We start from the raw sequence: 11,992 nt of genomic DNA, 5'->3' as shown, positions 1-11,992 counted from the left end.
AGCAAGATCTAGGTGAAAGAAGGGTGAACTGGATGACCCGATTACAGGAATATGATCTTAACATCAAACTAGTTCACACCATCAAGGGTCATGGTCTTTGCAAGTTAGCAATAAAAGAAGTAAATGCACAAGAGTAAGAAGAAGAGCTCGCAGGATGGGTGAAATAGATCGAAATGTACAACCTTGAGTGAACTTCCTCCACTTTAGATAGAAAATCATGGTACACAGATGTGTGCCAATACCTTGAGCATGGCACCATGCTCTCTCATTTATCTATGCAGAAGAAGAGGGCACTCTGACTCAAAGCATTATCATATCAATTGGTGCATGGGATGATGTTGAGAAAGCACCACAATGGGATATCTCTCAAGTGTCTCGAGGCACATGATTCAGATGAGGTTTTACATGATCTACACGATGGACCAACTTGGGACACTTCACGAGTAGCCCTACAGTGCACAATGTCATGCGGGCCGGTTTCTATTGGCCTAGATTATTCAAGGATTCTTATTCCTATGCTCGCAAGAGTTTCATTTTTGAAAGGTGTTGTAACAGAAATCAAAAGTCAGTAACCCTGCTACAGTCAGTTGCAATCGAAGAATCATTCCAATAGTGGGGCTTGGATATCATTGGGGAAATTTTCCCTCATTAATCGAAGTAGCACTACTATATTTTGACTACTACATATTATTTTACATGGTGGACAGAGGTAGTTCCATTAAAACAAGTGAATTATTAGGAATTCATCAAGTTTCTATAGCAGAATATCATCTCCAGGTTCGGCGTTCCTACATCACTTGTTTTTGAAAATGCAATATAATTTTCCTCGTTAAAACTTTATGATTTTTCATTGGAAAATGGTATTATCTTGAAACATTTTTCTAACTAGTATCCATAAGGGAATGGTCTTGTTGAATCCATGAATACTAACCTCATTTGTATCATCAAAAAGATCGTATCCTCTAAGCAGTGAAACTGCCACTCCACTTTGGTGAATGCCTTATGGGCTGACCAAGTCACACCTAAAACTTCTTTGAAAACCTCCACTTACTTCTTGGTGTATGGAAAGAAGTCATCCTCCTACTGAACATCCACTTGTCTTCTCTCCAATTGTCCCAAGATTCCCAAGGCAAGCCATGTATTTTAGTTCAGTGCATGGCGGACATGTTGCACAAGCTTCGGGAAGAAAGTTTGAAAGAAAAAGAAAAAATTTCACTCCATGAGAGTCATATCAAGAGATGGTTTGATAGAAAGTCTACAGGTAAGATATCTTTAGTGTGGGTGACTTAGTCTTGAAGTGGGACAAAGCCCACAAGGAAGAAGGAAAACAAAATAAGTTTCAATCCCTATGGATTGGCCATTACACAATCCACGAAAATCTTCACCAACACACGTATAGTCTTCAATCACATGATGGGAAGATTGAATATCTCCTTGTCAATGGCCAAGACCTAAAAATATTTCCAATGAATATCAGGGGCTACACCCCACACTATATACATATTCTTTCGTTGTTTTTTGTTATGTATTCTTCAGTTTTGTGTTGTTTTCTTATGTAAATAAGTGTTGTTCCTTACTGTGTTGTGGCTTCCAAGTGTGTCTATGGCTAAAGTTCAAAGAGTCTTGTGACATTGCAGTGCTTGGCTAGTCCTATGTCCATCTTCCTTGTATTGGTTGTATATTTTGGCTGATGAAGTTCTCACAAAAAATATGATACATCTGTAAGGATAATTTTTTCTCAACCATGAACCTATGTCTAGTCTGGGAACCTCATGCCCATACTCATTTTTCTACTTTGGTATCGTCAAGCTTATCCAACTAGTACAAATGGAGAGGGGGGAAATATAAATGAGAAAACCTAAATTAGAGGTATTTATATGCTTCTCTCAAGGAAAAACCTCTCATGCTCTCAATAATTTGGGCTTCCTCTTCCACCCCAAAATAAATAAGTGTTGATGCATAGTTCTCTTTAAATAAATAAAGAAAGGTGAAAGAAGAGAAAGGCTTCCAACACAGAGAGGTGAAACAAGAAATTCCACCAGGGTATTGTTTATGCTCATTGGCAGTGAATCAATTCTTGTGTTCCTGCGTGACTTGGCTAGGGCACTGTCCAAGTCTGTTGGCAGTAGAGAAACACCAGAAATGAAAAACTATACTCTGAAAATATTAAGCTCGCAAGCTAAACTACCCTTCCCAATTCGAAACAGTGTGATCGTGTTGAATCTTATTTTGTGTTCAAATAAGAAGGCACAGAGGGGACCATGTATGCCCATGGGGTATGTGGGGAAGCCAAAGTAATCTACACGATGAATCAATACTCCTTGAAGGACCAAGTCCTTGCAAAGAAGAAAAATAACCAAGATAGAGAAGCTGGAATTCAACTAGTGTGTCGCCAAGTGTTGTAGTGGTTGCAACACCCTAAAAAATTTTGGATTGCACTATAATTTCAAAGCCTTCCTTGGTATTTCCCTTGATATTTGCAAAAACTTGAGCTCATTTCATGATCTTTCTTAGAGTCCCTTCACCCCTTTTTCTTATTTGATCAATTGTCATCTTTTGGCATGTTTGACTATTTTTCCATGCTTGCGGACCTTTTTTGGTGGTTTTGAAGGTTGGTCTTTGTGTATTCAATTTGTCCTAGTTATGTAAACACCCGTCACACTAATACACATATTTTTACGCCGTAAGGCGTTTCCCTCTGAAATGAACTACCCAAACTGCTGTGGTGTCAAAATATGTGCCATTCGATTTTGTTGTTAGACGATTGGGTAATCATTAGCCGTTGATTTGAATTGAGAAATTCCAGGTGTGATGGTCCATACGAACCATCAATTGTCTTAACATCCAGATGTGACGTATCAAGTGAGACCTTTCATGTTTCAAGTAGCAGGTGGTGTTTTAGTGGTATGCATTTCCTTCCAAACAGAAGCCGCATTGGCCAGTGTGTTGTATGAACTCCCTCCCTCCGCCATTGCAAACCGAGCCTTCCCCATCAATTCTGCCATCCCCTTTTTCATTTCCATTCCCCCCTCTCCTTCCATCAATTTCCTCGCTGCTCTTTCCACTTCCTCTCTCTTCACCAATCCATCTGTTCCCTTCTGCGCTTCAATGCCCACCTTCATCTCCTTCACGAGAAGGAAGGCATTCATTCTTTGTTCAACAAAGAGAGGCCAAGCGATCATCGGCACTCCATGTAGGATGCTTTTGATCATTGAATTCCAACCGCAATGAGAAAGGAAACTGCCTGTGGATGGATGAGAGAGGACATCAATCTGAGGCACCCATGAATCTACCACAAATCCACGGTCCTGGGTTCGAGTCTCGAAACCCTCAGGTAGAACCTCCCTCATGTCTGCTTCGGCAGCCATCATGGATTCAGTTGGAGGAGGAGGCTCCTTACGCAACACCCAAAGGAACCGCTGCCCGCTTGCTTCTAGCCCCAAAGCTAGTTTCCGGTTCTGATTCTACGACAAGGTGCCACTGCTCCTGAAAGAAACGAACAGAACTGATGAGGCGGGCTAGCGGTCCAGCCATTTGAGGAAGCCCTCCTTCTCAAACTTCTCTTCAGATTCCGACAGAGGCAAAGCTATTAGCGGCCCAACGGGATAAATGGAAGGGGTCATTTCAACAGTGCTCAGAACCTTTCCTTCCTTGAGAGCTTTTATTTGTTCTGGTTCCATTTCTTGGCATGTATTTATTAGAATTCCACGAGCTTCCTGAAGCCCAAGGGAATGTTGAATGACCAGTTGAATGAAATATCAGATTTGTCTAGAAGAGGGTCTGGCAAATCTATTCTGGGAATCGACGGAAGGCCTAGCAATTTGATTGGGAAATCCACATCTTTGAAGGAAATTTCAATGTTGTGGACAAGTGTTGGAAGGTAGAGCATGATGCAGAGGAGAGAAGCCCCAGAGGTGGAGAATATGTAGCAAGGTATTTCCAGTTTGGAGACGACATCCAACATGGGTGTACTGAAAAAATCGATTATGAAAGTGCAGACAGGAAACGAAAAGGATGTGAAAGCATCTTGCACAAATATTTTAGCTTTCTCCAATAGTAAGGGCATGCGTACAAAAATGTTCATCTCGGCATGATCCCCTTCGATCTGAACATCAGTGAGCTCTATCAAGCGGATCATGTCCCCTGACGAAAATGGAAAGGTGTGGTGAGGAGAGCCATCCCTCCATTTGGTAGTGAAGAAGGTGATAGAAAAGCCATGGTACACAGTCAGCCGCTTTGCAAGCTCGAGCAGTGGGATGTGATGGCCTGACCCAAACCCAGGGAATATTGAGACATGAGGCTTTTGGCTCTACTCTTGCAACTCCATGAATGTCTCTATATTCCAACAAGCAAATTCCAATATTTGAAGGGTGGGTTCTGTAACGATGAAGCAGAGAATTTATAGTTATAAAAAAAATGTATGAGCGCACTTGCATCGTAATAAATAATTTGGGTAGGTAGCCAAAACTAAAGTTTAAACAAATATATGACCCAGCACGTTTTTGTTTTTCCGAGGACTTGGTAAAAGACTACAGACAATTTAGGGTGGATTTTTCATTCATTTGTTGACTTTGCAGTAGCATGTTGGCAATTTAGGAGAGACATATGGAAAATGGCAGGACCCAGGGCTATATTAAACAGTTTAATTTTGATTGCAACGTCAGTGCAGACATATGGATGATGCCACCACTATTTTAAACAATTTAGTTTTTCTTGCCACGTCACTGCAGACATATGGGCAATTTAGGAGAAACGTATGGAAAATGGCAGGACCTAGGGCTATATTAAACAGTTTAATTTTGCTTGCAATGTCAGTGCAGACATATGGACGATGCCACCTCTATATTAAACAGTTTAGTTGTGCTTGCAACAGATTCGTAAGTGATTAATATATATAATGTGGGTGGGGGGATGATTTTTAAAAATATATGTTGTGTTTTTTATTTATTGGGTAATACTGTCATGACATTAATCTTTAGAGCTTTTGACTAAGCTGTTAGATTGGCATCACAGAAGTATTATCAATTTTCTACAAACATGAATTATAACTTAACAACATAAAAATTCAAATGAAATAAGGCCTAATCCTTTAATCTAAGTCTATAATAGCTTCACTTGTAGGAAATGAAGTTGCAATATTTCATTGCCTATATGGGTAAATGGCTTATGTAGCAATACCTTGTTCACTATGTAGTTAATGATTAAAAGAAGATTAACAAACATTCATCCAATAATTACTATTTAGCTAAGAAATATGGAATACGCGCAATCAAGCTTCAATACTCTAAGTAGTATCCACTATGGTTCCACTAGTATAAAGGAAATTTATAGCAGTCTATCACAAAACAGTGATTTAGATAGCATTGGTAATAGTACTTTGATGACCACTCTGAAATGTGACTAAAAGGCAGATTCAAGCTTCAGTTAAAGCAAATATACAACTAATCAAACATATGAGACCTCAAAGAAAACATAAACAATTGATAAATAATAGAAAGTTGAGAAGAATTTAAAGTATTTCCCAAGAATAAATCTATACGGTGGAAATAGTGAAATGTATACACAGTAACTCACATAAATATAATAGTGCACATGTCCAAACCATGGGGTCCCTCTAGAATTTCCATATCCACATCATGACTATTATCTTCTAAAACTTAAAGTAATATATGAACATAGAAACATGAAAATGCACATATCTTAATTAAAAGTTCGTTGTATACAATGTTCCCTTTCTTCTACTCTTTATTTTTATTTACAAAAACTAAAATATAATAAAAAAAGTTATGTTCCATATCCTGGAGTAATGACATATTGATATAACATCTAAACTTAGGCAATTCAATCCATCAAAAGTGTGATATCGGCCTCAATTGTGCTTTTTAGATAAATATGGAAGTCAAACCTGATATTTTTGCATTATTTGGATTGATGGAACTTGTGTTGACTAGAAAATTAACTAGGGGTGTTTGTTTTGTATTCTACACATCCAAGGGGAACCACATTGTTATGAAACCAGCTCAAGAAAAGATAGAAAAGATAGATCAACGCCTTAGAATTCAGCCTCTTTGAGGGGGCAACTTCCTTTACATTACATAAATGAAAAATTCTTGGATGATTCAAATGACAAAACCTCCTTTCTGTATATAGGAGTCTAAGGAGTCACAATATAATCCAGCCGACCTAACAATAATAATATAAAGCCACAAAAATAACAATAGAGGGATTCTATGGGGCACAGTAATAACAATATGGGGGCAATAGGGGCACAAAAATACTAATAAGGGGTATAACTATAATAGTAATGGGGTAATCACTAGTATTATAGGGACCCAACATGCCCCTCTCCTTCAAAAAAGTGTTGTCCTCAACGCTTGAGTAGTTCTAGATACTTCTGCATAAAATTCTCATCCTCCCATGTGGAATCTTCAGCGGATAAGTTCTTCCACTTGATAAGATACTCTGAAATTGATCGATTTCGTAGCTGTCGAGTTCTTGTTTCTGTGACTGCTTCCGGTTCCAATATAACTTTTCCTTCCTCATCAAGTTTTGGCAATATTGTTTGAACTGGGAGCTTGTCACCTATAACCTTCTTTAAACATGAAACATGGAAAACTGGGTGCAATTGAGAAGCTGCAGGAAGTTTCAATTTGTATGCCATAGTACCAATCTTTTGCAACACCTTGTACGGACCATAATACTTTGGTGATAATTTATTATCCTTCTTAGCTTTCTTGAGGGACATGTGCTTATATGGTTGTAGCTGTAGGAATACCCAATCACCTACATCAAAACTTCTTTCACTGTGATGTTGATCTGCCTGTTGTTTCATTCTATTTTGTTCCAACACGAGGTTATCCTTTAAGAGTTGGAGGACTTGTTGTTGATGTTCGATGTGATGTTCCACTGCCTGAACCTTAGAATTTTCTCTTAAATATGATGTGATGGATGGTGGTTGATACCCATAAAGTGCCATAAATGGGGTCATTTTTGTTGCTGTATGGAAGGAAGTGTTATAACACCATTCAGCCAGAGGCAACCATTTGACCCATTGTGTCTGTTTATCAGATACAAAGCAACGGAGATATCCTTCCAAACATTTCTTTACTATCTCAGTTTGCCCATCAGATTGAGGATGATAAGATGAGCTATGAGCTAACTGAGTACCAAGACAAGAAAATAATTATGTCCAAAAATTTCCAATGAAAATGGGATCTCTGTCACTTACAATAATCTTTGGATTTCCATGTAGCTTTTGAATTGTTTCCATAAATGCAGTAGAAACTGTATTGGCTTTAAATGGATGTGATAATGCACAAAAGTGTGCATACTTGGTAAGTCTATCAACTACCACCATGATGACACTCTTTCCCTTAGACTTGAGTAAACCTGTGATAAAATCCATTGAAACCTCCTCCCAACGTTGGCTTGGAATGGGTAAAGGTTGTAATAGACCCGGTGTCTTAATTGTTTCAACTTTATTTTGTTGGCAAACAAAACATTCTGCCACAAAATTTTGAATATCTGATTTAAGGCCATCCCAAAAAAATTCCTTCTTAACCCTGTGGTAAGTTTTTAAAAATCTTGAGTGCCCTCCTAACGGAGAAGTGTGCAATTACATAAGAATCTTTTGTTTTAGTTGGGAGTTCTTACAGAGGTATAAGCGATCTTTGTACCATAATGAATCATTTTGCCAGCTAAATGTATCAGATGTACTGGAATCTTGTTGTAACTTTTGAATAAGTGCCCACACTTCTTCATAATTCTTCCATTCCTCCCTTGCTTCATTTATCCAATCTAGTTGGATAATAGAAATGGCGCTCAACAATACTTTCACATCCTCATCCTTTCTTGAGAGTGCATTTGCCACCACATTTTGCTTCCCTTTTTTGTAGATGATTTCAAAGTCATAACCCAACATCTTTGTGACCCACTTTTGTTGCTCTTCAGAGGATAATCTTTGTTCTAAAAAGTATTTAAGGCTGTCATGATCCGTTTTTACCTTGAAGTGTCTTCCTATTAGGTAGGGTCGTCATTTCTTAAGTGCATGGAGTATTGCCAACATTTCCTTCTCATAAATAGCTTTTCTTAAAAACTTTCCCTCGATTGGTCGACTTTCAAAAGCAATGGGTCTTTCATCTTGCATTAGAATAGCACCAATTCCATTTCCTGAAGCATCACATTCCACAATAAAGGTTTTTGTGAAGTCCAGTGTAGCTAAGACCGGTGCTTGGCACATTGCCTCTTTAAGATGTTCAAAGGCCTTTGTTGCTTCCGGAGTCCATGAAAATGCATATTTCTTCAATAATGTTGTTAGAGGTGCTTCTATTCTCCCATAATTATTAACAAACTTGCCATAATACCCTGTCAACCCGAGAAATCCTCGCAGATACTTTATGGATGTGGGGATTTTCCATTCCTTAATGGCTTTAATTTTTCTAGGGTCTACCTTAACTCCTTCATGAGATACAATATGACCCAGATATTCCACCTCCTGGACTCCAAAGAAACATTTGGATCTTTTTGCATATAATTGTTTCTCCTCCAATAGTTGTAGCACCCTGTCAACATGTTCAACATGATCCTTCCAAGACTTGCTGTAGATTAGTATATCATCAAAAAATACTAACACAAATTTTCTAAGGAATGGTTTGAAAATTGAATTCATCAAACCTTGAAATGTTGAAGGTGCATTGGTAAGGCCAAAAGGCATTACCAAAAATTCATAATGACCCTCATGAGTTCTAAATGTTGTTTTCAGAATGTCTTCAGTCTTCATTCTGATTTGATGATATCCTGAACGAAGATCCAACTTGGTGAAGTAAATTGATCCATGCAATTCATCCAGTAATTCATCAATGACAAGAATGGGGAACTTATCTTTAATAGTGAGCTTGTTGAGCTCCCTATAATCCAGACATATGCGCCATGATCCATCCTTCTTGTGCACCAATACTACTGGAGCAGAGAAAGAACTTTGACTCGGTTGAATTATACCAACCTCTAGCCTTTCTGCAACCATACGTTCAATTTCACTCTTTTGGACATAGGGATATCTGTACAGCCTGATGTTTGGAGGAACACTTCCTGGAATCAGATGAATAGCATGATCATGATTACGCATAGGTGGGAGACCTTTGGGAGTCTCAAATACCTTGGAATGATTGTCCAGGACTTTTTGGAGATCTGGAGAAATAGATGATTCCGATGTGGAAACATCTAGCGAACATAATTGTGCAATTACACCTATTTGATCCTTTTTTAGAAGCTTTGTCATACCATTAGAGCTGATTATCTTTCCTGGTTTCCCTGCAATACCCCTTAATTCAACTTCCTTTCCTTCCATAGAAAATTTGATGAAAAGTTCTTGAAAATTAAAAGCTATTGTACCCAAGGATTGTAGCCATTGGACTCCTAGTACAACATCAACACCTCCCATTGGAATGGAAAGAATTGGGCTAGTCAATACATATTCTCCCATGGATAGCTTGATATTATGGCACTTTCCAGAGCAATTTATTGTTCCTCCATTTGCAATCATCACTTGACACTCTGGTGCTGGATATAGGAAGCAATTCAATTCTTTTGCTACCTTACAATGAATAAAATTGTGGGTGCTTCCTGAATCAATCAACACTATTACCTTTTTCTTCTTGATTTGTCCTTCTATCCTGATGGTTTGAGGAGTGGTAGTTCCCACCAATGCATTACAAGATATGGTCGGATTTATTTGTTCTTCATCTAGGCTTTTTTCCTGGAGTATATCCTCTTCTTTTGACCTTTCTTGCTCCTTTTCTTCTTCCTCTTCACAATCTATATAGAATAATTTCTTCTCAGCACACTTATGACCATTAGTGTATTTGCTATCACAACCATAACAAAGCCCTTTTTCTCTTTTTTCTTCCAATTGTTGTGGTGTCAACCTTATAGGTTGTGGAAGACTAGGGGCAACAACACTTCCGTCTTTATAGTTGTGAGTGGTATGCTTCTTGGTTGCCATAATTTTGCTTTCCATTTTTCTTGCTAACCTGAATGCCTTCTCTAATGAATCAGGTTCCCAAAGGCGAACATCATGTTGGATATTATCCTTTAAAAACCCTATGAACACATCAATCCTATGCTCCTCTGGAATATCTTTTACCCTTATGTTCAATTTTTGGAACTCCTCAATGTGCTCCATTATTGAACCCTTTTGTTTGAGACTTATCAATTGGCTAAAAAAAGTGTTGCTTTTTGTATCCTCATAATGTGCTATCAATTCTTCCGTAAAAATTGCCCAAATGATAAATTGTTTACGAGAGCAAAGCCATTGATACCATACAAACTGATTTGGTTCCAAATATAAAGTTTCCATACGTACCTTTTGTGTGTTTTGCACATTATTGAGATCGAAGAATTGCTCCATCTGTAATATCCATGTGGTGGGATCCTTGCCATCAAACTTCCTCATATCGATTTTTGGAATATGGTGAGTCTTCGATCCAACATTAGAGTCTATGGAATCATGATTAACATTTCTTTTGTTCTCATCATGAGTTTCCTTTAGTACGCTTTCACCCTTAGTGACAATTTCTTGTAGCAACTTATTCATATTTGTCTTCAATTCATCCATGTCTGTCTTCAGATCTATCTTCAAATCATCCATCCTAGCTTCTACGCCTTTCTTTAAACCATACATCTTAGCTTCTACATCTTTCTTTAAACCATCCATCTTAGATTCTGTTCCTTTTTGTGCAAGTGACAATTGTTGCACTTGGTCTCGTAATTTTGATATATCATGTTGCATTTCTTCCTCTTCTTCATGGGTCATGCTAGAGCTTTCAGGTTGCCTACTAGGTGTTTTCATTTTCTTTACTTGGGGCATCAATTACCAATAATAATGCTTTACTATGCCCTTTGAATTCCTTCAAACTAATTTTTCAAACCAATCTTATGCCAAAATTTTAAAAAACTACACACTTTTTTTCACTTTGTAGGAGCTCGATATTGCCTCTGATGTATCTTTGTACTTTCCAATCATCTAGTTTTGAATTTGTGACCTGTAGTAGCCCTTTGTGTCCTCTTTCCAATGCCACAAGTTTGACCCAAATTGGATTCTCCAAGGAAGAGTTATGCGAAATCTCTCACAGTGACTGGATTATAGACTAGTTCAATAGAGCGAACTTGTACGACGTGCCATGAGTCAATGTTTCGACCTTTGGATCTGAAAAATTCGTACAAGAAACTACAGTCCATCCTCTTTCTGTACCTTCTTACGAAATTTCAATCTGATCCCCATAGAGAAAGTTATGACGATTTTCCCCAGGTCACCTGTTTGGAATGTAATTCATGAGTCTGCAAAAATACCAACTTCCTCAGATCATATCTCTGCAAATATAGTGTGCAAAGCTCTGAAATTCGGACCCGAGGTTCACCGCGATTTCTTCTCAAATGGGTTCTTTTTGCAAGTTCTGAAACGTCACAAAAAAGAAGTTATAGCAAACATTCCACGAAGACCTGTTTGGAGCAGAGAAACCCTAGAATCCAAAGCTCTGATACCAAATGTTATGAAACCAGCTCAAGAAAAGATAGAAAAGATAGATCAACGCCTTAGAATTCAGCCTCTTTGAGGGGAAACCTCCTTTACATTACATAAATGAATAATTCTTGGATGATTCAAATGAAAAAAACTCTTTTCTATTTATAGGAGTCTAAGGAGTCACAATATAATCCAACCGACCTAACAATAATAATATAAAGCCACAAAATAACAATAGAGGGATTCTATGGGGCACAGTAATAACAATATGGGGGCAATAGGGGCACAACAATATTAATAAGGGGTATAACTATAATAGTAATGTGGTAATCACTAGTATTATAGGGACCCAACACACATTGCGCCATGAAGGTGACAACGAAACCCGTATTCCCTATTTCTAATTAGGAAATTTCTATGACCTACTGAACAAATGAAGGAACAAAAATGAAGTTATTGTTTAATGTATAATAA

At 38.0% G+C, this 11,992-nt stretch overlaps 1 protein-coding gene across 1 annotated transcript; it reads right to left on the bottom strand.

Moving 5' to 3' along the window:
* Positions 1 to 2,879: 2,879 nt before the first annotated feature.
* Positions 2,880 to 3,368, bottom strand: LOC149251298 (anthocyanidin 5,3-O-glucosyltransferase-like). Its single transcript, XM_089453844.1, has one exon. It carries the CDS (start codon positions 3,366 to 3,368, stop codon positions 2,880 to 2,882), a length of 489 nt encoding a protein of 162 aa, XP_089309970.1.
* Positions 3,369 to 11,992: the final 8,624 nt, after the last annotated feature.

This window comes from Pinus tabuliformis, chromosome 7 (assembly GCF_031772625.1).
Source record: "Pinus tabuliformis cultivar Carrire ecotype Pingquan chromosome 7, CPIR1, whole genome shotgun sequence".
Classification (NCBI taxonomy): Eukaryota; Viridiplantae; Streptophyta; class Pinopsida; order Pinales; family Pinaceae; genus Pinus; species Pinus tabuliformis.
This window is presented reverse-complemented; position numbering and strand designations above follow the sequence as displayed.